The sequence below is a fragment of the Pipistrellus hanaki genome, assembly GCF_964339955.1.
Source record: "Pipistrellus hanaki genome assembly, chromosome: 8".
Taxonomy (NCBI): domain Eukaryota; kingdom Metazoa; phylum Chordata; class Mammalia; order Chiroptera; family Vespertilionidae; genus Pipistrellus; species Pipistrellus hanaki.
The window spans coordinates 53,685,513-53,710,534 of NC_140510.1; the positions used below are offsets into that span (position 1 = coordinate 53,685,513).

A 25,022-nucleotide genomic window follows, 5' to 3' on the forward strand; every position below is an offset into this window, starting at 1 on the left:
CTTTGAATATTTCTTGCCACTTCTGTCTGGCCTGCATAGTTTCTGTTGAGAAATCAGCTGACAGTCGTATGGGTACTCCCTTATAGGACTAACTGTTTTTCTCTTGCTGCTTTTAATATTCTCACTTTGTCTTTTGCCCTTGGCATTTTAATTATCCTCTTTGGATTCCTTTTGTTTGGGGTTCTGTGCACTTCCTGGACTTGTAAGTCTATTTCTTTCACCAGGTAGGGGAAGTATTCTGTCATTATTTCTTCAAGTAGGTTTTCAATATCTTGCTCTCTTCTTCTGGCACCCCCATAATTTGGATGTTGGTACACTTGAAGTTGTCCCAGAGGCTCCTTACCCTATCTTCAACTGTCTGGATTCTCTTCTCTTCTTGCTTCTCCAGAGAAGTGTCCTTTGGCTCTTTGTATTCCAAATTTTTTACTTGATTCTTGCATTCCTCTAGTCTGCTGTTGGGTCTCTGTATAATATTTTTTATTTCAGTCAATGTATGTTTAATTTCCAGTTGGTCCTTTTTCATATCTTCGAGGGTCTCGTTAAATTTATCGGCCTTTTCTAGGAAATTCTTGAAAAACCTTATCACCGTGGTTTTGAACTCTATATCCAGCCTTTTGTTCCCCATTTCTTTTGTTTGAGATCTCTTTCCTTGTCTTGGCATTTTCACTGCTTCCCTGAGTTGGTAGGATGGCTTTGTGTGTTTGGTGCCCTATATGGCCCGGAGATTAATTTGTTTTTAAGTTGTGATGCTAATTTATCCATGGTCAGGGCTTAGGAGTGTTGAAAGGGCACAGGAGATACCCTGGGTTGGCCAAATCTGGAACAATTTAAGCAAAAAAGAAATAATAATTGTATTGGACTATAACCCTAGGATAAGCACTCATGAGCCCATATTGATATAAAAATTTTTTGAAAAAATAAGTAAATGGGAGAGAAGGGACAGCCTGTTCCAACAAAACAGTTCCAATTAATAAATGTAAAACGGGGTGAAGAAGGACAGAGAGGGTGAAGGGGTCAAATGCATGATGATGGAAGGAGACGGGGCTGTGGGAGTGAGCACACAGTGCAATATTTAGTGACACTTACTTGTCACTAAACAATGTCATCCCAATAAGTTCAATTTAAAAATAATTGTTAAGAAAGTCATAGAAAATCAACATGTCACAGTAATAATTCTTGCAGGAAGAGCTCCATATGGATGCTAAACGCCAGGAGAAACAGGTATTTGCATCTCCATCAGGAGAAAATAGTCATTACAGTGGAGCTGAGAGGTAATCAAGATCGATATCACCGTCAGAGAGATGGATGGACCTTCGGTAGCCCTAATGTGATGCCCTGAGAAGGACAAGCACTGAGTCCACGTTCTTGGGGAGGGCAAGCATAGCACCCATCTAATCTTGAGAAAACATCACACTAACCCAATTAACAAACATTATTCAAGATGCCTGACCTGTACCCCCCAAAGCATCGAAGTCTTAAGGCCCGGGAAGGACGGGGCGTCCCGGATGGTGCGGGCTGAGGGGACAGCGCTGGGCAGTGTGGGACCCGGTTGGACCCCGGACAGAGAAAGGGTGCAGTGAGAAGCTGGTGAAGCTGAATGAAGACTGTGGCTGAGTCGAGAGCATTAAGCAGCGTTAACTCTTCAGCTTTGATACGCTGGTGACACGAGATGTCAGAACTGGGGGTGCTGGTGATGGGAGACGTTGGTGCTGTGGTTCCCGGTGAAAAGCTGTGAGAACCTCTCTTCTTTTTGGCTTATCTGACATAAACCTAAAATCACTTCAGCAGAACACGGTGCTGATCCCAAGGCGGCTCCTCGGAGCCTGCCCTCGAGCAGTGCCCCGCAGGGCAGAACAGGGCAGGCACCGTGGATTCCTTCAAGGTGGTGCTGGAGGGACCAGCCCCTTGGGGCTTCCAGCTGCAGAGGGGCAAGGACTTCGACGTGCCCGTCCATCTCGCAGCTCACACCTGAGGCAAAGCTGCACAGGCCGGGGAGCTGTGGTGACTGGGTGCTGAGCACTGATGGTGAGAATGCTGGACGCCTTACGCACACTGAAGCCCAAAACAAGATTCGAGCCTGTGGGGAGCACCTCACAGGTAAACCTTTGCACCCAGCACTTCCCTTCGGGGCGCCCCTGCTGGCTGACAGCACCCCACAGCAAATGGACAGCCGCTCAGACCGCTGGTCCCAGACATCAGAAAGCAGCGGCTGATGGAAGACACGGAAGACTGGTGGCCACGGCCCAGGATGGGCCAATCCCGTTCCTTCCGCATCCTTGCCCACTTCCCGGGCATCGAGTTCATGCAAGACCCAGGTGAGGAGCACCTGCAGAGCCCACGCTGCACCCGCCTCCGGGACTGGCACCACCAGTGCTCTGCCCACGTGTTCAACCTGCAGTCGTAGCCCGGAGCTGGCCGGCCAGCTGTCCTCTCTGCCGCTCTCTCTCTCCCTCCTGCCCAGGGCTCCCCTAGTGCCTCCTGCTTTTGCCTCCTTGGCCCACCTCTTTTCTGCTCCTGGACTGAGCCTCCCACTGGCCTGGCCTGGCTGCCCGCCTGGCATAGGGCCCGGCTTCATGGGCCACTGCCTTCCCTCATTGCCCTCTGGTACCACTGTCCACCAGGTCTGTGCTGGGCTGGGCATGGAAATAAACACTCCATCCTCCTTTTAAATAAAAAAAAAACAAACAATAAAATCACTTCAAATAGCGAGTTCAAAAAGTATCACAATATAATGGAACACGGGTTATAAAATACCAAAATGCTCATAAATTTTTTTTAGTAGCTTAAGTAGTAGGAATTAATACATGTCTCAAATACACGCCACACTATTTCACACTGAAATTTAGGGACGTTAGGAAAATCTGTGTGGCTATGCAGACTGTTTCAGGCACCTCCTGAGCTGGAGCACACTGGTGGTGGGTCCTGCTGCGCCCTCCACACCCCAACGTTACAACCTGAACCCAGAACTGAGACCCAGGAGGCCTTCCCGGTCCAGACCGGGGACGCGGGGCGGCGCCCTGGAGGAGGGCACTGGCCTCTGGGCTTTGGCTCGGTTTGCTGTTCTGATCCGTCAGGGAGGCCTGTGGGTGCCCGGGCCCCACGCGCAGCCTCCTTGGCCGACAGACAGCCTGCCGGGCTCCTCCCAGAATCGCGTTTTCAGCGTCACATTTGGAGACCGAGACAGTGTGCACACTGGGCTCAGCTGAAGAGGAGAAAACGGGGCTCGTTGCTGAGAAGCCGGGCCTGGAAACTCCGCAGAATTCCGGGGAGGATTTCACAGGGAGCTGTCCATCCTGTTTGCGGAGCCGGGCTCCAGGAATGTCACCTCAAAACAGCTCTCCGTGTCCAAAGAATTAGAGTTTCCATGACAAAAAAATAGTCTGCTCACCCAGGCATCTGTACATTTCAGTTCACTGGGTGCTTTGAGAATGGAAGGAATTTAAAAACATAAACAGCAGTTTATTAGTGTTTGTGTCTTACCCTCTCTGCTTGCATATAACATTTGTCAGAATAAACACTAAAAGGAAAGTTTAAATATATTTTTTAACACAGATGTCTGTGTTTTCAACACTCGCTGTGGGGACGTTTTGATGAGTTGTGTTCTCTACAGAATGTTCCCTTGGCGTGCCCGGCTTTCTGAATCTCTCTCTCTCTCTCTCTCTCTCTCTCTCTCTCTCTCTCTGAAAGAACTTGACCCCACCCTAACCGGTTTGGCTCAGTGGATAGAGCGTAGGCCTGCGTTCTCAAGGGCCCCAGGTTCGACTCCTGTCAAGGGCATGTACCTTGGTTGCGGGCACATCCCCAGAGTGGGGTGTACAGGAGGTAGCTGATTGATGTTTCTCAATGTTTCTAACTCTCCTCTTTCCTCTCTGTAAAAAATTAATAAAAAATATATATTTTTTAAAAGCCCTTCAACCCAAACATCCATTTCTGCCATTAAATGTAAACCGTTCTGCTCCTCTGGACGGAAGCTGCAGTCATTGACTTGACCGAGACCTTAGGTGGGTATTTACAAGTCAGTGTGCAGAGGTCCAAGCCAGCGATGAAAGAGATGAACAACAGGTGGCAGCTGTTTGAACAGTCAGATGTCAAGCCGTAAAGGCCTTGGCGCCCACCCGGTGTGACTCAGTGGCTGAGCATCAACCTATGAACCAGGAGGTCATGGCTCCCAGTCAGGGCACATGCCCGGGTTGTGGGCTTGATCCCCAGGCTGAGGCGTGCGGGAGGCAGCTGATCAATGATTCTTCTCATCATTGATGTTTTTCTCTCTCCCTTTCCTTTCCTCTCGGACATCAATTAAAATACATGGATTTAAAAAGGCCTTGGTGACAAGCAGTTTACAGCAGCTATGAAAACAGTAAGATGAAATGAGCAAAAGAACGTGGCTCCTCGAGGTGGGAGGGCGGCTTTTTGAGCCAGTGACCCTGGCTGGGCTAAGAAGCCCGTCCAGCCTACAGCACTCGCCTGGGGGCCCTCAGCACGGGAGCCCCGCCTCGATCTGGGGTCAGCTGATGAGGGACAGGGCTCCTCAGAGGTCCAGGGTCAGGGGGGCCCGTGGACGAGGCGTTCTTCAGTCGCAAGGGTAGTGGCACATCAGGACAGGACACCGCGCTTTAACAACGTCCTGCATCAAGCAGAGAGGCCCTTCCAGCCAGACACACACGCCAGGCCCAGGACCTCAAGCCAGGGACCCGCTGCCTCCCCGACACCCTGTCCCTTTAAATCAAGCAAACCGTATTTATTTTTTTTATTTTATTGATTTTTTACAGAGAGGAAGGGAGAGAGAGAACTAGAAATGTCGATGAGAGAGAAACATCGACCAGTTGCCTCCTGCACATCCCCTACAGGGGATGTGCCTGCAACCAAGGTACATGCCCTTGACCGGAATCAAACCCGGGACCTTTCAGTCCGCAGACCGACGCTCTACCACTGAGCCAAACCGGTTTCGGCCAAACCGGTAACATATTTTTATGTTACTCTATTTTTAAAAAAAAATCTCAGGTGGCCGAAACCGGTTTGGCTCAGCGGTAGAGCGTCGGTCTGCGGACTGAAAGGTCCCGGGTTCGATTCCGGTCAAGGGCATGTACCTTGGTTGCGGGCACATCCCCAGTAAGGAGTGTGCAAGAGGCAGCTGATCAATGATTCTCTCTCATCGACGTTTCTAACTCTCTATCCCTCTCTCTTCCTCTCTGTAAAAAATCAATAAAATATATTAAATAAAAAAAATCTTCAGGTGGACAGAAGATAATAATCTATGTCTCAACAACTTATTCCTCTCGGGTTAGAGCACAGCCACCCCCACCCCCCAGTGGGTGATGCTGCAGGCCCCTCCCTCCCGGCTGGCATCCCCACGGGGACTAATAGAGCAGCTGGCACTGTGCACAGAGCCTTAAAAATACCTCCACCCGCTGAGCTGAATTCCACCTGCAGGACTCGCTACCAGAGAAGTCAATAGCCTGGAATACAAGAAGAGGACGAAGTACAAATACATTGCAGAGTTATAAATAGGGGCGAGAAATTGGAATCAGTCTAAATACCCAGTCATGTTAGGTGAATACTAACGGGTGCACATGTCAAATACGGGGCAGGTTTGAGCGTGTAGGAAGAGTTGAGAGCAGCAGGGCAGACGAGCTGAGCTTCTGGGAAATCAGATGAAAACGACGTGTCTGTTCTCCTTGGAGGGCAGCGGGGGGGGGGGGGGGGGGGGCGAATGGAAGAAGAGAGAAATGAGGAACGCGCACATTTGGGGGTCAAAGTTCGAGATGAGCTTGGATAAATTCTCATGCTTCTTAGCATATTCTAAAATTCGTATAGTACAGCTCCATTCCCAAAGGCATCATTTTGTTTAGGTTTTCCCCACTTTTTTTTTTTTTAATATCTATATTTTATTGATTTTTACCCAGAGAGGAATTGAGAGGGACAGAGAGTTAGAAACATCGACCAGCTGCCTCCTGCACACCCCCCCACCAGGGATGTGCCCGCAACCAAGGTACCTGCCCTTGACCAGAATCGAACCCGGGACCTTTCAGTCTGCAGGCTGACGCTCTATCCACTGAGCCAAACCGGTCCCGGCACCCCACTTCTTAAGTTATTCTTATCACAAGAAAATAATGTATATACCTGTTTAAGCAAGTCTCCTGCCCCCAACCCGCCCAGATTCCCCGGAGTGACTGCCGTCCAAGGTTTCAGAGAGTCGGTCACAGAATTCTCCATGCAAATGTGCCAATAGCCACGTGCTATACAGTCCATACCTGCTCCTCATCCAGACCCCTCACTGTCACCAGGGAAGGACCCGGGGTCTCGCCTGTAAGCCAGGGCTGGGCTCAGGGTGCGCTTGTGGCTGACGGTGGCCAGTGCAGGCCCAGGCCAGGAGGGGCACAGCGAGCGCACAGCGCATACACAACGTCCCGCCGGCGCCGCGGTGGCCGCAGGGCGGGGGCCGGGGTGCACACGTCCCCACGTGTCTGTGCAGCTGCCCGCTCACGAGCGGGGGAGCCGCCTCCACGGCTCTGCGGTGGCCCCGAGGGCTCTGCAGGCACTGCCCTCAGCCCCTTTCTCCCCCTCCCAGAGGGTCCTCAGGGGCTAAGGCTCTGGGGCGTTGCCCTGAGGGCGACAGGGGTTCCTCTCTAAGACGCTGCAGGTCGCGATCCTTTCCCAGAGACGGCCAGAGGAGATGGGACCACACCGTTACCCCCACGGTGGGATGGCCTGTCGAGGGGGTGGGTGGAGGAAGAGGGCCAGTCCATAGGGGAGGGTGGAGGGAGGGGCCGGTCCATAGGGGTGGGTGGAGGGAGGGGCCGGTCCATAGGGGAGGGTGGAGGGAGGGGCCGGTCCATAGGGGTGGGTGGAGGGAGGGGCCGGTCCATAGGGGTGGGTGGAGGGAGGGGCCGGTCCATAGGGGTGGGTGGAGGGAGGGGCCGGTCCTTAGGGGAGGGTGGAGGGAGGGGCTGGTCCATAGGGGAGGGTGGAGGGAGGGGCCGGTCCATAGGGGTGGGTGGAGGGAGGGGCCAGTCCATAGGGGAGGGTGGAGGGAGGGGCCCGTCCATAGGGGTGGGTGGAGGGAGGGGCCGGTCCATAGGGGAGGGTGGAGGGAGGGGCCCGTCCATAGGGGTGGGTGGAGGGAGGGGCCGGTCCATAGGGGTGGGTGGAGAGAGGGGCCCGTCCATAGGGGTGGGTGGAGGGAGGGGCCGGTCCTTAGGGGAGGGTGGAGGGAGGGGCCGGTCCATAGGGGTGGGTGGAGAGAGGGGCCCGTCCATAGGGGTGGGTGGAGGGAGGGGCCGGTCCTTAGGGGTGGGTGGAGAGAGGGGCCGGTCCATAGGGGTGGGTGGAGGGAGGGGCCGGTCCATAGGGGTGGGTGGAGGGAGGGGCCGGTCCATAGGGGTGGGTGGAGAGAGGGGCCGGTCCATAGGGGTGGGTGGAGGGAGGGGCCGGTCCATAGGGGTGGGTGGAGGGAGGGGCCCGTCCATAGGGGTGGGTGGAGGGAGGGGCCGGTCCATAGGGGTGGGTGGAGGGAGGGGCCGGTCCATAGGGGTGGGTGGAGGGAGGGGCCCGTCCATAGGGGTGGGTGGAGGGAGGGGCCGGTCCTTAGGGGTGGGTGGAGAGAGGGGCCCGTCCATAGGGGTGGGTGGAGGGAGGGGCCCGTCCATAGGGGTGGGTGGAGGGAGGGGCCGGTCCTTAGGGGAGGGTGGAGGGAGGGGCCGGTCCATAGGGGTGGGTGGAGGGAGGGGCCGGTCCATAGGGGTGGGTGGAGGGAGGGGCCGGTCCATAGGGGAGGGTGGAGGGAGGGGCCGGTCCATAGGGGTGGGTGGAGGGAGGGGCCGGTCCATAGGGGTGGGTGGAGGGAGGGGCCGGTCCATAGGGGAGGGTGGAGGGAGGGGCCGGTCCATAGGGGTGGGTAGAGGGAGGGGCCGGTCCATAGGGGTGGGTGGAGGGAGGGGCCGGTCCATAGGGGTGGGTGGAGGGAGGGGCCGGTCCATAGGGGTGGGTGGAGGGAGGGGGCCAGTCCATAGGGGATGGGTGGAGGAAGAGGGCCAGTCCATAGGGGTGGGTGGAGGGAGGGGCCGGTCCATAGGGATGGGTGGAGGGAGGGGCCTGTCCATAGGGGTGGGTGGAGGGAGGGGCCTGTCCATAGGGGTGGGTGAAGGGAAGAGGGGACAGGGTGCTCCTGGGGCTCCAGCCAAACTCCAGGAGGTCACCCCTAGGCTCTTTAAAACGCACAAAGGGCCCCGCTGGCGTGGCTCGGCGGTTGCGTAGTGACCTATGAACCAGGAGGTCACGATTTGATTTCTGGTCAGAGCAGCATGCCCAGGTTGCCAGCTCAATTCCAGTGTGAGGTGTACAGGAGGCAGCCGATCGATGATTCTCTCTCATTATTGATGTTTCTATCTCTCTCCTCTCCCTTCCTCTCTGAAATCAGTAAGAATATATTTATAGAACAACAACAACGAACATACAAAGATGCAAAGATACACAGGGAGGCGGTCACCGCGTTGGGGGCCACACGCTCCTGCTCACCCTGCTGCTGCCCTGGGGGGTCCCTGCTCTTCCACAGGGTCTGAGAGGACACATGGGCACTGTCACCACACTCACACCGCAGGCTCCCCGGCAGACCGGCGCTGAGGGACCTGCACCTGCCCAGCCGACACCAGTTCCTGTGACAGGTGAGAGCCTCCTCCCCACGGGACATCAACCAGTCACACCGGGACCGGAGGGGAGGGCGGGGAGGGGCTGAAGGAGGTGAAAGCAGAAGCCCAGCCACACGCTGGCTCCTGCCACGGACATCGCCACACGACCACGGAGGGTCGCAGCCCAAGGCCCATGGCGGTGACCCCTGGCCCCGGAGTGGCATTCCATGGGACAAGTCCTGGGGCGGGGGCGGGCTGGGGTGGGTGTGAGAGAGGGACAAGCAGGACCTCGCCGAGCATGTCGGGAAGCCCTGAGCAGGGCCTGGGTCCCTGGAGGAAACCACAGACTTCCTGCCGTAGCAGCTCCTCCAGGACAGACCGTCTGTTCATGACAAGCTGCCCCCCCCCCCCCGACACACACACACACACACACACACACACACACACTGTCCAATGCGCTTTTATTGAGACTCCATTTTGGCTGGTGTCTCTGCATTGTGTCTACAAGAACCAGAGGCCTCACCTCGGAGGCTGTGACGGTGCCGGGAGGCCCGTGCCCTGTGCCGGGCAGTGTGTGTGTGGGGAGAGGTCATGATGGAGCTGAGAAGCCGCAGCCTCTGGCGCTCGGACCGCAGGTCCCCAGGAGACAGCGCCACGGAGACCCAGGGCCCGGCCTGGGAGCCCCTGAGCACAGCCTGGGGAGGAGGGGGAGCCTGGGCCACAGCCTCGGGGCCCCTCAGGCCTCCCCACCCCTGAAGGCCAGTTAGCGTCCTGGGTCCCCTGTGGGGGTGGCTAATGCCCAGAGGGCGTGGGGATGCCGGTTCTCTGGTTTAAAGGGGAACCGGCTGCTCTTGAGGGGTCAGAGCGCAGAGCAGCTTCCTGGCCTCCGCCCAGCACCTGCTGGCGGAGGTGATCCCAGCGTGTCCTTGCTCAGAAAGCTGCCGGCCACCCACAGGCCACACGCTGCCCAAGGCTGTTCCCCGCAGAGCACTCTCCAACCTTCAGGCGTGGGCAACCTGTGTTGGGACCCTTCTCTAACTAGTGACAGTATCGCCTCGTTTACAAGTGCATCAGCACGGGATTGCTGCCCCTCCCAGGGGCCCGGGGGCGGGGTCCCATGCCCCAGGGGAGGCTGCGGCCTGGGCTGTGGCCAGCCTGCGGGGACCAGCGCCAGCGCCTCCTCGGGCCGCAGTGTGCGCCTGCAGGTGCGGGAGAAGCGCCGAGCAGGGCTCTGCGTCAGCCGGTGGGGATCTCCCCACGCCCGTGAGTCTCCGTTTCCTGAACAAGCCCTGGGCCTCCGGCCCCGGTGCAGACCGCACTGCCCCACCGACGGCGGGACTGGCGGTGCGCACCGGTCCCCGACGGCGGGATTGGCGGTGCGCACCCCGTCCCCGACGGCGGGATTGGCGGTGCGCACCCCGTCCCCGACGGCGGGATTGGCGGTGCGCACCCCGTCCCCGATGGCGGGACTGGCGGTGCGCACCCCGTGCCCGACGGCGGGATTGGCGGTGCGCACCCGTTCCCGATGGCGGGATTGGCGGTGCGCACCCGTCCCCGACGGCGGGATTGGCGGTGCGCACCCCGTCCCCGACGGCGGGATTGGCGGTGCGCACCCCGTCCCCGATGGCGGGACTGGCGGTGCGCACCCCGTGCCCGACGGCGGGATTGGCGGTGCGCACCCCGTCCCCGATGGCGGGACTGGCGGTGCGCACCCCGTCCCCGTCCCCGGATTCTGCGCCTGCACGTGTGGCTGCAGCCCCTGTGAGGGCACTGTCTCCACCGAACACCGGACCGTCCGAGGGGCCAGGGAGACTCCGAGGGAGGGGCCCGAGGTGTGCGGTGTGGGGGTGGCAGGAGGCGGGCACAGGAGCCGGTCAGGACCCCGGCTGCGGCCCTGGAGCCCGGACAGAGGAGGCGGGGGTCCAGTTTTCAGCTCTGAGGACACTCGGCCTTGGCTGCCTTGTTGGACTCGGGTTCGGGGCAGGAGAAGTCTGCCCGGGAGGTGACAGACGAGGTTCCTGTGGTGCGGGTGGGAGCTCCTGATTTGAACGCGGGATTCGGGAAGCTCGGCGGACCTCGGAGTTAAAAGGCGTTCTCCCCAGGTCCCTCTTTCGCCCCGGTTTTCAGGGTCCACAAGTGACACACGCTCAGCATAAACTCCCAAGACAGGCTTAAAAAGGAGAAACAGCTGCCTGCAGTTGTGCTGCCTTCCCGGAAGCTTAACCAGTGTATTCCTCGCAGACCCTCCCTCAGACACCCTCCGCCTGCATGTCGGCATCAGGGGTTGGACACACGCTGCTTTTCAAAAACCTCAGCTACAAGGCTTCTTGGGGTTAGCCAGGGAGAGAAGGCGGTCTTGCCTGGCCCTTGTGGCTCAATGGTTGGGCGTCGACCCAGGAACCAAGAGTTCGAGGGTCGATTCCCATCGGGCACTTGCCGGGGCTGTGGGCTCAATCCCCAGAAGGAGGCAGCAACTGATGATGTTTCTCTCACCACTGATGTTTCTGTCTCTCTATCCCTCTCCAAAGCATCCATAAAAAGTATTTAGAGAGAGGGAGAGAGAGGGGGAGAGAGAGGGCTCTGTCCCTGCTGGCGATCTCGCGGAGAGCCGCCGGCTCCGGAGGAGGCTGGAGGGACGTGCCCAGCAGGGAGCGGGAGGGACGTGCCCAGCAGGGAGCGGGAGGGACGTGCCCAGCAGGGAGCGGGAGGGACGTGCCCAGCAGGGAGCGGGAGGGACGTGCCCAGCAGGGAGCGGGAGGGACGTGCCCAGCAGGGAGCGGGAGGGACGTGCCCAGCAGGGAGCGGGAGCAGACGGCTCGGGGCCGCGCCAGGCTGGAGGCGGGTCCTCTTTCCGGCCCGGAGCCGGCGCCAGGGCCGGCCACCGGGCTCTATAAGAGGAAGTGACCGGAGCCACCCAGCAGCCGGGACGGAGACGAACCCGAGGGCGCCCGCTGCCAGGAGGCCCCGGTTTGGGTGGGAAGCGGCTGAAACGGAAGCTCTGTCGGAGCTTGTAACCCCCCGCTCGCAGGTTTGTGGCGGGCTGCTGTGGCTCACCTGTCCGGGCTCCCCTGCTGCGGCTGTCTCCTCCCTGACCCCCACCCCCACCCCCCCACGCTCCGGTCCCCTCGCCTGTGGGTTCCCGCCGGGGGCTCTGGGCTGCCAGGGGCTGAGCCAGGAGCAGCTGGTCTCGGCTCCGTTCCCACTCGGTTTCAATGAACCCATTGCTCCGGGGCGGGGGTCCCGCCCAGGCCCCAGAGTGGGTCCGAGAGTCCCCCCCCTCCCCTCCCAGCCGCGAGCAAAGCCCGCGGGCAGCACCGTCCCAGCCGCTCTCCCTCCTCCAATTCGCTCGGCACAGATGTGTGTTCAGCGCCTCCCGGGGGCTGGGAGGAGGGATGGCCACACCTGGCCGTCGCACTGCGTCCGGCGCTGAGGATCGCGGCCACCGCGACGCCGGCTGATCACACAGCCCATTTCCAGGATGCTCCCGGCCCCGCTCAGCCGGTCCCACACTTCCCTGTGCCTCCCCAAACGGGGAAACTGCCCCTGTGCTTCCCATGCTCGGCAGACAGGCAGTCCGAGAGCAGCAGGGAAGCGCCCCGTCTGCCCTGAGCCCTGAAGGTCGGAGGTCACGCCCAGGGCGGGGCTCAGGCGGCTGCAGACAGCAGGCACCTCCTTCACTCGGAGAACCCAGGGCCTCAGGCTCTGGACGGACGGTGGCCCGGGGCCCCCCACACCATCACCTCTTCCAAGAGCACAGGGGTGTCCACAGGGGCAGGCCAGGCAGGTGCCCATGCGGGGCAGGTGACGGGGACAGCCTGCCCCCGGGCCCCGATGCGGCACCAACAGGGATACGCTCTCTGCAGAGCAGCTGCCAGAGCAGGCCCTTCAGTACAGACGGTCTTGTAGGTTCTGCGTTTGTGTTCTCTCAGGTCATTTCGTGCAAAAAGACAGGTGGGAGGTGATCGTCAGTCAGTCAGCCTTGCTTTCCCACATTCTATCAAATACACATGGGGGCCAGCATGCTGGGCGCAGGCCGGTGTTCGGGGCTGAGCCTGCATCCTTACTGTTCACCGGCTGGCTCTCCTGGCCCCCTGTGCTCTCAGAGCACAGCACAAAACCGCCGAGTCTTATAAATGTCCCCTCTTCCAGAAAATGAGTAAAAGCTACCCTTCGAAGTACCGGGGACGGGTGGCCTCTGACGCAGCGGAGCTGAAGGTGTTCTGGGAGGAGAAGATCCGGCGCCACGCGGGGCAGCGGCAGAGAGAGGAGGAGCGGGTGCGCGGGAGCGCCCTGGGCAGGTGTGTGTGTGCGGGGGGGGGGGGGGGGGGGGGGCGCTGGGTCCACAGCAGAGCTGGCCCCGAGGGCTCAGGCTCAGAGCTAGGCACTCAGCCTCCTGCCCCACCCCGCCCCCGCCCAGCAACAGCACTGCACTCCCAGATCTGTCATACATGACCTCAGCTTCTAACCACAATACTGCGTAAGTGGGAGAGAGGAACACCCCAGGGTACCAGCCCCCTTCCCTCCATCCCACACTCATCCCCCATCCCCCATCCCACACTCCATCCCCCATCCCTCCATCCCTCCATCCCTCCATCCCCATCCCTCCATCCCTCCATCCCTCCATCCCCCATCCCTCCATCCCTCCATCCCACACTCCCCATCCCCCATCCCCCATCCCACACTCCATCCCCATCCCCCATCCCACACTCCATCCCCCTTCCCTCCATCCCTCCATCCCTCCATCCCCCATCCCTCCATCCCTCCATCCCCCATCCCTCCATCCCACACTCCACACCCCCTCCCTCCATCCCTCCATCCCCCATCCCTCCATCCCACACTCCACACCCCCTCCCTCCATGCCACACTCCATCCCCCATCCCTCCATCACTCCATCTCCCTTCCCTCCATCCCTCCATCCCCCATCCCTCCATCCCTCCATCCCACACTCCACACCCCATCCCTCAATCACTCCATCCCTCCATCCCTCCATCTCACACCCCACCCCTCCATCCCACACGCCACACCCCAACCCTATGCTCTCGCACTCCTGAGCATGTGTGGGATTGTCATGGAGGCGTGTCCTGCTTCACCTGATATTCTCACGATCACGCCCACTGAGTGTGTTCATCCCACCCCTCCCCGCACACTCGCAGGCCCGCAGATCCAAAGCAATCCCTTTCTCTCTGCAGCCAAGTCCGCGACCTTGTTGGGGGGGGGGGGGTGCCTCCCAAGCAGAGCCAGGGCGTCTGATCTCAGGGACAGCTAAGAGGGCAGATTAGCACATAGTTCACACCTCGGCCAGGCCTCCCATGGCCAGGATACCAAAGCACCACCTCCTCTCCCTCAAATAGCACCAGAGCCTGCCCTGGGAGCAGGCCGGGAGGGAGGATCCTGGTGGCGCGGACAGAGCTGGACTGACCTTCCCACTGCCACGGGCCCACCCTCCCGGCCTGTGGTCCCCTGGCCGGGGTGGGCTCTGCCCTCAGGACATGTGCCCTGGTTAGGCATAGGCGGGGGCCGTGTGCCCTCCCCTCCACATGGGGCGGCCCCCATCCCAGCTCTCAGGGGGCCTCCCCCTGACGCTCCTCCCAGCTGGGGCTCCTCCTGGGTCTCAGGGCCTTGTCTCTGGCCCCTTCGGCCATCGGGCCCTGGAGCCTTTGGGTCTTCTGCCCCGGGGTGCAGGCCCGGGAGTGGGTGGGCTCTGGGTCCAACAGTGAGGGCACATCAGCACCAGCTGGTATGTCACCAGCGTCCTGGGCTAATGGGGCTGGGGCTGTGCCTCTCCGGAAAGATGTGGCTGGTTACCAGGACCACAGACCACAGCCAGCACAGGCCTGACCCCTAGCCGTCCTCACAGCACCCAGCGGCTCCCAGGAGCCTGGTGCAGGGGCAGGAGCGTGACAGTGGTGCGGGCCTGTCCCATGTGGGCACTGCTGTCCTGGTCTAACCACCTGCTGCTCGGAGGTGCCTTCCTCGCTCAGGCCCGTGGGTGCCGGGACACGTGTCTGGGTGCATGCCTTCACCCCAGAGGTCGGCCGGAGCCGAGCACCCATCTCTCCCCCACTAAAGCCAGACCACACACTCCCTCAGGCCGGAGGCACCCGGTGGTCATGGTCTGTGGGCCACCCTGTGCTTTGTGCTGTGGTGACCACAGGGTGCTGCCTCCCGAGGCGGCCGGGCGGGGCAGGCAGGTGGGTGCAGGGGGAGGGTGCAGGGGAGGGAGGCCCAGGCCGTCCTCATCCGCCATGACCCGGGCGCACCAAGCAGAGAGTTCAGGATGTGGCTCAGTCTCTCTGGGACTCGGAAGTTTCCAGAAGCTATTTGCTGGGGCAAAGTGCGTTCCCTCTGGGTCTAGGGCAGGGGTCTTCAAACTACGGCCCGCGGGCCACATGCAGCCCCCAGGGGAGTCTGATCCTGCCCGCCAGGTTTTTTGGGCAGTGAGTGCAGCCAAGGTGTTACAGTAGGGATTAGTAGTTCATATAGTCCGGCCCTCCAGCTCTCTGAGGGACCGTGATCTAGCCCCCACTTTAAAAAGTTTGAGGACCCCTGGTCTAGGGCCTGAGACAGACCCTCCGTGACAGGCATGGCCCTGAGCTTGAAGTGGCCGCCGCCCGAGGTTGCAGGGTTCTCTGTGACCTGCCCAGGTCACCAATGCTGGCTGGGGGGGTGGGGAGGACACAGCCAGGGAGGGGCAGCTGTGCTCACGCAGGGGCCGGGCCGACAGAGGGGCCTGGCCGCCGGGGTCCGGGGAGGTGACTCACAGTGAAACTCCGCGTCCCAGGCTCCGGGGAGAATGGGCTCAGAAGCTGGAGCTGCGGCACAGGGCGCTGCTGGCTCCCCGGGAGGCCGCCCTGCGGTCCTCCGGAGACAAGACGGCAGCCTGAGTCCCCGTGGAGCGGAGACACACAGCAGCCACGTGAGTGCCCCCAGAAGGGCCACCCCGCGAGGGGCACCACCCACAGAGCCACGGCGCCCACAGCCAAGCTCCCGGGTGCCCACCCTGTCCGCTCCGGCCGCCTGCCGTGGAACGCCGCTGGTCTTGCTTTTCCAGCACAGAGCAGGTGCCCAATAAAGCCTACGATCACCGGAACGCGTGTCTGCGAAAACTGCCTGCCTGTCTCGAAAATGCACACATCTTGCCAAAACCGGTTTGGCTCAGCGGTAGAGCGTCGGTCTGCAGACTGAAAGGTCCCGGGTTCGATTCCGGTCAAGGGCATGTACCTTGGTTGTGGGCACATCCCCGGTATGGGGTGTGCAGGAGGCAGCTGAGATCAGATGCCTCCTGCACGATGAGAGAGAGATGTCTCCCTCTCTCATCGATGTCTCTAACTATCTCTCTTCCTCTCTATAAAAAAATCAATAAGATATATATTTTTTAAAAACCAACACATAAAAAACCTACGATCACCGAAACAAGTGTCTGTGAAAACTGCCTGCCTGTCTCTAAAATGCACACATCTTGCCAAAAACAGTTTGGCTCAGTGGATAGAGCGTCAGTCTGTGGACTGAAAGGTTCGATTCCAGTCAAGGACATGTGCATTGGTTGCAGGCACATCCCCGGTTGCGGGTGTGCAGGAGGCAGCTGGTCGATGTTTCTCTCTCATCAACATTTCTAGCTCTCTATCCCTCTCCCTTCCTCTCTGTGGAAAATCAATAATTTTTTTTTTTAAATGCACACATCTTAAAAGCTGGCCAACATGTTTTCAACTTGCCATAGGAAGACCCTCAGCTGCCCCACAAAGCTTTCTGACTCCTAGCTGCAAATTTTATCTCCCCTTCGGTCAAAACCTGTCCATAAATCTCCGCCCCGCGGGCATGCATGCCCGACATGAGGTCCCGTGAAGCTCTGTGCTTTTCCAGAATGCCCCGTGCGCACCGCTGGAAAAGCCCAGGTTTGCCGAGCATGCCTTCCCTGAGGCCATGAGGCTTTAGGTCAAGGCTTCGTCCCGGCTGGAGCTCCACCTGCAGTGGTGACTGCCCTGGACGGGCAGGAGGCCGAGCGTCCAGCAGGGGCCGGGCTGCCGCAGGACCTGGCCCTCACATCCCCCCGGTGGGGGGGTGTGGGAAGCCGTGTTCCGTGGGGCCCGAGGGCACGGATGGAGCATAGGGTAGGGACGCCTACCCGCTCTCCCCTAAGCCTTCAGGGTCAACTAGGGACAGGGCAGACCATAGCCCCATTGTTAGGGAGTGCGTGTGATGCATGACTTATCTGGATATTCTCAGCTAAGCTGTTCTCAATGATATCTAGCCAGATGCCTGCTCTATGTATCTTTTTCCAAGAACGCCTTAAGGAGCTGACGGGCGGCCTTGTCCTGGAAAAGGGGCACTTGGAGAAACGCCCAGAAAGGCCGCATAAATGTACGCCTGCAACTAATAAAGCTGCTGCAGTCTCACCATAGACTAGCAGTCCTCCGGAAGCCCCGCTTTCTCTTGTCTTTATTTCTCTTAAACCTCCTAGCCCTACCTCCAGGACCTGTGATACCGGCTGGATCCGGTGGGGGGGACCCAGGCTCCAGCAGTGACAGCCCTCCCGGGTTCTCCCAAACTCCACAGCCCATGTTCTCGCCGGCACAGACCCTGGATCAGCTCTAAAGACGCGGAAGCTGCTGGTTTGAGGCCGGAGTCTGGCTTGTGGCTCCCTCTGGCCTCATGTCGTCTCTCCAGGTTTAGCTGCTGGTTGGTTTGGGTTCTGTTTTGTGTTGACCTTCCATCGAGTTGACGAAGGGCTTGGCCTGCCCTGGACTCTCCAGGGAGTTGCTCAGAGAAAAGGCTCGGAGAGCAGCCGCCAGGGACCTTCTGTGCCCGACAGATTCCTCAGGGAACATTTCCAGGGCTGACCTCACAGCGGAAAGTTCGGAAAGAACAAGTGGCTCTGGCCGGTGGCTCACTGGTTAGAGCACCGGCCCGCAGACTGATGGGTGGCAGGTTCAATTCCCGGTCAAGGGCACGTACCTCGGTTGCAAGTTTGATCCCCTATCCTGGACAGGGCACATGTGGGAGCCAACTAGTCTCTCTCTCTCTCTCTCTCTCTCTCTCTCTCTCTCTCTCTCTCTCCTCCCTTTCACTCTCTCTCTCTAAAGATCAATGGAAAAAATATCCTCGGGTGAGGATTAAAAAAAAGAAAGGACGAGTGGAGAACGTTACGAGGCAGACCGACAAGCACGCTCCTCAGTCATCACCGGGCCATCTGTCCATTCGTGACTCTGGTGATTCCATTGACAAACAGCCGGGGGAGCTGGCGGTCCCCACACACAGTCTGGGAACAGGAGCCACTCACTAAGACGGGTCAAGGCCCGGGCTGCTGGAGGTAATTTTATGGGAGGATATGCTTAGATCATCTGTGCTGTCAACACCAATAAACAGAGGCGTCAGACTAGCCCCTCCTGGCTGGAAGGGCACATTCACGTCCCCGCGAGGCTGTGCAGAACCCTCAGGAGCAGCCGCACCCTCCTGGCCACTTGTGACCACCCGGTGACCCCTCGCACCCCAATAATGGCAGGAGCCAGACTCCCAGGAACGCAGACAACTGACCAGCTTGGTCTTTGCTCTCTGTGTCATTGATCTTGTCCTCGGGCAAAGCTGGGCCAGACTCAGAAGCTGGGAGGCACTAGGTGAGGAGGGAGGGGAGGAAGAGATGCTGGGAGGTGAGCAGGCGGGCCTGGGGCGTGAGGAGAGCGGACTCCGTCCGAAGGCCCCCATGGGGCTCAGTTGGGAACTCCCTCCCCGCTTGGGCCCTTGGTAACTTGCCACAGGCTGGGTTGTGGAGGTGCCCCTGAGATCCAGCTCCAGGGGCTGAGTTCTCAGAACACGTATGCTTTCTGTTAGGGAGGAGGAAACTGAGAGAGAGAGAGAGAGAGAGAGAGAGAGAGAGAGAGAGAGAGAGGGAGTTCCGAGGACAGGCTCGGCCACGCAGCCTGGAGAAAAGGGGACATTCGGGGGCAATAGGGTCAGAAGTGCATTTCAGAAAATCCATTAATGGCATTATTCTTGTGTGCAGAGGGAAGGAAGGCAAAGTTGATAAAATTAGAGGATTCAGTAGACAAACAGCAACATCATTGATGGAACATTCCCCCCAAATTGCAGGACTCGCACTTTTTGGGCATTTACGGAACATGTCCCAGAGCCACTATAAAGACCTTCCAAAAAGGAAGGTATTCAAGTGGCCGATGAGCCCATGAAAGGGCTTTGCCGCTGTGAGTCATTAAGGATTAAGTCAAATGCAGATTAAGGCCCCTGCACATCCGAGAGGCCACAGGTGCAGGGACGCGGCTCACGCCTGGGTTGCGGGGTTCGGTCCCCAGTGGGGAGGGGGGTGGGGTGCAGGGGGCAGCTGATCAATGATTCTCTCTCATCATTGATGTTTCTATCTCTCCCTTCCTCTCTGAAATAAATAAAAATATGTGTTTTTTAAATGGAATCAGGAACAAGAGCCACCCTGTCGTCAGGGCGATGGCTACATGCAGTGTCGGACAGAGTAGCCTCTGTGTGTTCACTAAGGAGCCGTTTCAAATGCATCCCAAAGCGGATAACACGGCTTCTCTTGACGGTGTCCTGGCTGGACCAGGCTCCTTTCAAACTAAGCAGACATTAGCAGACACGAGGAACCTCAGCCACCGTCAGCGTCCCGGGAAATTCCAGCACAGAGGAGAGCGGGGCGGGGCCTGGGAGCGGGACAATGAACAGGAGGTGAAGCTCAGTCAAGGGCCAGGTGGGCGAAGTCCCAGCCCCGGGGACCTGAGGCCCCCAGGCCCTGGGAGAACATAGAGGTGGTCAGGAGCCTCACCCATCCCCCTGGGGCACCCTAGGCCCGGACTCTCAGGACGGGGAGCCACGGCCCGACCCCCCATCATCTCAGCTGTGTGCCTGGAGGGTGAGACCGGCGTCCAAGGGCCAAACAGCCCGAAAGGACAGAGACCTGGACGTGGCACCTGCTTCCAGACCGGGAGGGGGCACGGGCGTCCTCCAGAGCGGGGAATGGGGGACAGGTCTGCCCTCCTCCCAGCCCACCTCGATACCAGCGTGCGAAGCCCGAGGCCGGGCCCAGAAGCCGCCAGAGTCCGTGCACTTGGGGGGCCTTTGCCCTCCGGGAATCGCTGAGGGCGGTGCAGGGGCTCACGCACTGGCCCCGTGTGGATTCAGGCCGGATTCAGGTGCAGACGCTGGCATGGCTCGGGGGTGGCTCTGTGTGGCTGCCCTGCACCTCAGCCCCCGGCTGCCCGCGGCGCTGGGAGGAGGGTCCCTGTGCCTGAGGAGCTGTGGTGATGAAGGTGCGTACAGATCGGAATAGCTGGTGTGCCCCAGGATGGGTCCACCACAGATCAAATGGGCATATTGCATGTGCTCTCGTTTTTATTTATTTTTTAATATATTTTATTGATTTTTTTACAGAGAGGAAGAGAGAGGGATGGAGAGTTAGAAACATCAATGAGAGAGAATCATCGATCAGCTCCCTCTTGCACACCCCCTACTGGGGATGTGCCTGCAACCAAGGTACGTGCCCTTGACCGGAATCCAACCTGGGACCTTCCAGTCCGCAGGCTGACGCTCTATGCACTGAGCCAAACCGGTTTTGGCTGTGCTTCTCATTTTTATTAGTGAATTTTAATTCTAGTAAATTAATTATTAATGATTTAAACAGAATTTAATTATTCTTAAGATGAATGTTAGAGACACTGATAAGGGGTGGGGTTGGTTGGGTTTTGACTAAACCAGCTGATCAAACAGTTTAACAACGGCGACTGCCTCCCCGCTCCCCCAACGCAGGGCGGCGATGCGGCCGGCGGCCACACGGGGGCGCCGCAGGACAGCACGGGCGGCCAGCCGGTGGGGGGTGGGGGAAGGCGGGGCTGGAGGAGCGGCGAGTCGGGGTCCTGTTCCCCACCCCTCACCCCATCCCGGGGCCTTCGGGTGGGCAGGGTGGGGTGGGGGCGGATTGGCCTGGGGGAGCCCCCTAATCCGAGGAGACCCCAGGCTGGTGACCCCCCGCCCTAGCTGTCCCGGTGTTAACCCTTTGAAGGCGTCCTGGCAGGGCAGGGTCTCTGCGCAGGGGGGGGCCATTACTGTGGGGTGGACCGGGCTCCTCCCACCTGCCCACCAGTCCCACCAGTTCGACCTGGCCCCGGGACCGTGCACAGCGAAGGGGGGTCAGTCCAACAGGAGCTCTGTCCTGGGCCCAGCCCCACCCCGCCCGGGGGAGTGCCAGGGGCCCCTGGCCACTGCTCTCCCGTTCACCACCTTCTCTCAGGCGCTGGCTTTAATCAGCCTGAGTGTGCCGGACGGTTTTCTCCTTTTTACTTTTATTGTAATGGCGTGTAACACACACACACACACACACACGTGTCTGCACACACAGGGATAGCTGGGGATCACACAGGGGCATGATCACACGTGGGCATCACACGTGGGCATCACGGAACCACTGCTTGAGTCACGTCAAGAGGGAGAACACAGAAGCAAGAGGTCCAGGGAGCAGCTGTGCGCACTGGGAGGCCTCAGCTCGGGGCGGGGGCGGGGCTGGGGTTGGCGGGGAGCAGCGGGGGCTGGTGGGGAGCAGCAGCATTTTGCTTCGGGTCTGGGCAGCCCTGCGGAGGGAGAGACGCTGTGGGGACGATCAAGACGAGCACAGGTACAAGGTCCAGAGGACGAAGAAGATCATGCACATCCAGACCCAGACATCCTCGTAGGGATCCAAACCCTGCCAGCACCAGTTGTCCTCCGCCTCCAAGTAGTCCTCCTCCCGGCGGGGCCGGGACCGAGGCCCCCGGGCCCGGCGGCGCCGGTGCCTGTCGCAGTGCCTGCTCCGGCGGCAGCCGCTGCCCGGCGGGCCCCCGAGCTGCATGGTGCTGAAGACGGAGGAGGGGATGATGAGGGAGCCGCGGCTGCCCGAGGAGGCGGGGCTGAGGGCAGGGTCCGAGCCGCGCTCTGCCCCGCCCTGGCTCTGGTCGGAGATGACGAAGGGGAAGGTCAGGGAGCTGTGGAGGTCGAGGAGGGGGCTGGGGCCCTGGGTGACGCTGGCCAAGGACAAGGGGAAGGTGATGGAGCCCTCGCCCTTCTCCGTCAGGCCCAGGACGTAGGACACGGGCAGGGTGGTGTCTCCGGCGGGTGCACCGTCGCTGCTGGGACCGGCGCCTGGGCCCGGGGCTTGGCCCAAAAGGGAGCCAAAGCCCTTGAAGATGAAGCCTTTGACCTGGAAGGACTTGATGTTCTTGAGCAGGTGGCCTTTGCCATGGAGGATGGGGGTCTTGATGTTGACCAGGATGCTCACGCTGGTGGGCAAGGCCCCGAGGCCGGCAGGCTTGTCGGCGGGGCCGCCGCCGTCGATGATCATGAGCCCCTGGGGGCCGGCCTCGCCGGGGGGGCCCTCCCCGGGGCCTTTGGCGCCCTTGTCCTTCCCCGCACTGACCAGGGTGAAGGGGACCGTGACGATGTCCGCGTCCTCGGCGAAGAAGCCGCTGCTCTCGGAGAGGGGCTCGGGCGCAGACGGGGGGATGAAGTCCCAGGCACGGCCGGCCACGGCGCCGCCGCCCAGGGCTGGCATGGCCTGGACGGCGCTGGGGCTCCTGGTCGCGGGCTCCCAGGCGGGGTCCGGGGGCTTCTGGAAGAAGCAGACGCCCAGGTCGCAGGCCTCACAGTGGTCCCCGAAGCAGACCTCGGGGCACTGGTCGGAGCTGATGCTCTCCTGGTAGCACTGCTGCAGGACGAACAGGACCAGCTTGTTGAGGAAGAGCCGCACGTTCAGCAGGCTCACCTGGCAGGCGCCCCCGGCGTCCGGCGGGCACAGCTGGCACGCCTGGGCCCAGATCCGCATCTTCACCAGCCCCAGGCGGCGGTCCTTGTCCCATCGCACATGGAATAGGATGTGCACGTGGGCAGAGGACCAGCCCCACTGGCAGCGGCTGCACTGGAGCCTGGGGGAGAGGGGGAGGGAGAGGCAGGAGTGAGAGGAGGGACAGGGACCTGCCCCTGTGCCCCACAGCCCTCAGTCCTGACGGCCCAGAGAGGGTCCCAGCGTGAGCTCCAGGAACCTGAACCCCTGTCTGCAACCCACGGTCTGAAAAGCAAACCCCTTCCATCAGCTTGGCACCAAGCCCCTTCCATCAGCTTGGCACCGCTGGGTGGCCAAGCCTGGCCTGACCTGTGAGGGGCCACCCTGCTGCTTTCCTGTCGCTGTGTGACCCGGGGCCTCATCACCCTGAAGAAATGTTACCAAACGCCAAAGACAGCCCTGGGGTCCTGGCGAGGGCGGGAAGAGAGGGCGCCTGCGGGTCTGGGCAGTGGGTCTGTGGAGGGAGGAGCCCACCTGGGAAGGAAGGGGGGCGGGAATGAAGTCGGGGGCTGTGTGGGTGGTGGGGACAGAGAAGGGTGGGCAGAGGGGGAGCAGAGGTTCTGGATGGCGGGGTGCACCCTGCACCCGTGTGACACTGGCTTTGAGCATGTGAGTAGGGGACCTGCCCCTCCACCCCCCAATGGAAGAGGGGAAGCAGCTGTGTGGCTCCCTGGATGCTGAAGGGGCTGGTGTGTCCCTGGGGCCGGGCGGGGCGGGCCTTCGGGTCCCAGACAGGTGCCCCCGGTGAGGCACATGCACGCAGGTGTGGGAACCCGCTCTCGTGTGAGGTCCTCTTGCATGTTCCCTCCGGGCATCGGCGGAACTTTCCGTGAGGCGGCATTGCTCGGCACCTTTTCAGGAGCGGCCGGGACGCCCGCACGCGGAGAGTGTGCCAGGAGCTGAGCGGCCTTCACCTGCACCGGTTAGCGAGCCCCGCCCGGGCTGCAGGCGGCCCGGACCCGCTCAGAGCGCGGTCTGTGTGACCGCCCGCCACCGGCCTGCCGGAAGCCGCTCTCCCCGCCGGCTGCGGGGGCAGCACGTGTTTACAGGTGTCACTTAGGCCCGGGAACGCCAGCATCCCGCCAGCAGCTTGGCCTCCCCGTGCCTGGCGAGGGGGGTCCTGCAGGTCTGGGCCAGCCGCCGTACGGACACAGCCGCCGTCACGGCCATGAAGGTGGAGGTTGGCGCAGGGACCCAGGACCACCGGGCTCCTGCCGCCCGCAGCCCAGGCTGGGCACGTGTGCTCCTCAGCTTCCTGGTGCCCCCGCCTGGATCCCTGCGGAGCTGGGCGGTGGCCATGGCCCTGCCCCTCGCCTGCTCCGTCAGCGCTGCCATGGAAACCAGGAGAGGCCTCGGGGAGCAGACAAAGCCCTCCTTGTCTGGGCGGCTGCGTCATCCCACCGGCCCCGTCAGGACAGGGCACCCACCGGGCTCCGGGGTCCCCTTGGGCCAGGCAGGGCCTGAGGGTGCCACTGAAGCAGAATGGGCAGGCCCGGTCCCCCCCTTTCCAGAAGGGAGCACGAGCACCCAGCCCACCACCTATGGGGGGACAGGACCAGGCCAGACACGCCCCTGTGCCCAGCCCTCAGAAGCCAGGTCACACCCAGCCCGGCTCAGGACTCAGGGCCAGCCGAGGGCCGTGGCCCAGCAGCCCTCGGCCCCCTCCCCTCCGGAAGCCAGCAGGAGACCCCTCCCCTCCACCAAACCTGGAGAGCCCCCTCAGCCGGTACTCGTGACTGCCGCTGTCCAGCTGCCCCGAGGCCAGGCTCTCCTCCAGGACCAGCTCCCAGGTGTCCTCGGGCTTCCTCTTGGCCATCAGCTGGGCCAGGGTGCTGACCCACACGTCCATCCCGTCCATGCTGGCGCCGGCCCCGCAGTGCAGACTGCGGGCTGTGCCAGCTCCGGCTCCCAGGAAGCACCGCAGCCCCCCCTGCCCATCCAATAGCTGCCTTGACAACCGTCCAGTCTCCATGGCAACCGGCTCGGCTCAGACACACAGAGACAGGCCGCTTTCTTATCCTCCTGAGTATTTTTCATGACGCAAGCCAGCAATACATTTCTCATTTCTAGAAAGAAAAAAAAAAAAAAGGAAACAAAAAGGAAAAAAAAAAAACCAGTGCGAGGAGATTGCCCATCCCCCATCACCGGAGCGCCCCCCGCCCCCCCGCGCTGACGTCCACGCGAGCTCCCAGGCACATCTGCGTGCAGATATCCGTGTGTGTTCTTCACAGACGGGGAAAGCATACCCAACAGATCATGCCGTGCCCTGTGTTTCATGCACGCTGGACAGGGGCCCCTGCTCACAGCCCGGCTCTGCCGTAACCCGCCCCGCCCCGCCTCTACTCCTGCCGGTGCGGCTCTTTGTCATTATAGGCAAAGCTGCCAAGAACTTTCTAGAATATGTATCATCGCCAATTTTTTCAAACGTTTTATTGGCTGGAAACGTGCACCATTTATGTAAAAATGCCCAAACGCACGGGTGCACACTTCGGGGACCTGTAGGAAGTGTTGGTGAGCGCCGAGGAGAAGCCAGCCCCCTTGCCGCTGGGCCCGCCGGGGCCCTCCACTCGGCT

The 25,022-nt window shown here is 60.6% G+C and overlaps 1 protein-coding gene and 1 pseudogene across 3 annotated transcripts; one reads left to right on the forward strand and one right to left on the reverse strand.

Annotated features, from left to right (window-relative positions):
• Nucleotides 1–1,669: 1,669 nt before the first annotated feature.
• On the forward strand, nucleotides 1,670–2,486 carry LOC311627007 (PDZ and LIM domain protein 7-like; annotated as a pseudogene). The gene is made up of 2 exons: nucleotides 1,670–1,721; nucleotides 1,809–2,486. The product of its transcript is annotated as a PDZ and LIM domain protein 7-like (transcript).
• An 18,349-nt stretch (nucleotides 2,487–20,835) lies between these two features.
• On the reverse strand, nucleotides 20,836–24,779 carry RTP5 (receptor transporter protein 5 (putative)). 2 transcript variants are annotated; one of them, XM_084893353.1, is made up of 3 exons: nucleotides 24,696–24,779; nucleotides 24,156–24,515; nucleotides 20,836–22,531 (listed from the first exon to the last, which is right to left on the reverse strand). In XM_084893353.1, exons 2-3 carry the CDS (start codon nucleotides 24,419–24,421, stop codon nucleotides 21,235–21,237), a joined length of 1,563 nt encoding a protein of 520 aa, XP_084749479.1. In that variant the 5' UTR covers nucleotides 24,422–24,515; nucleotides 24,696–24,779; the 3' UTR covers nucleotides 20,836–21,234. The 2 variants fall into 2 exon arrangements, with proteins under 2 accessions (XP_084749479.1, XP_084749480.1); XM_084893354.1 differs by lacking the exon at nucleotides 24,696–24,779 and having other exon boundaries at nucleotides 21,152–22,531; nucleotides 24,156–24,321.
• Nucleotides 24,780–25,022: the final 243 nt, after the last annotated feature.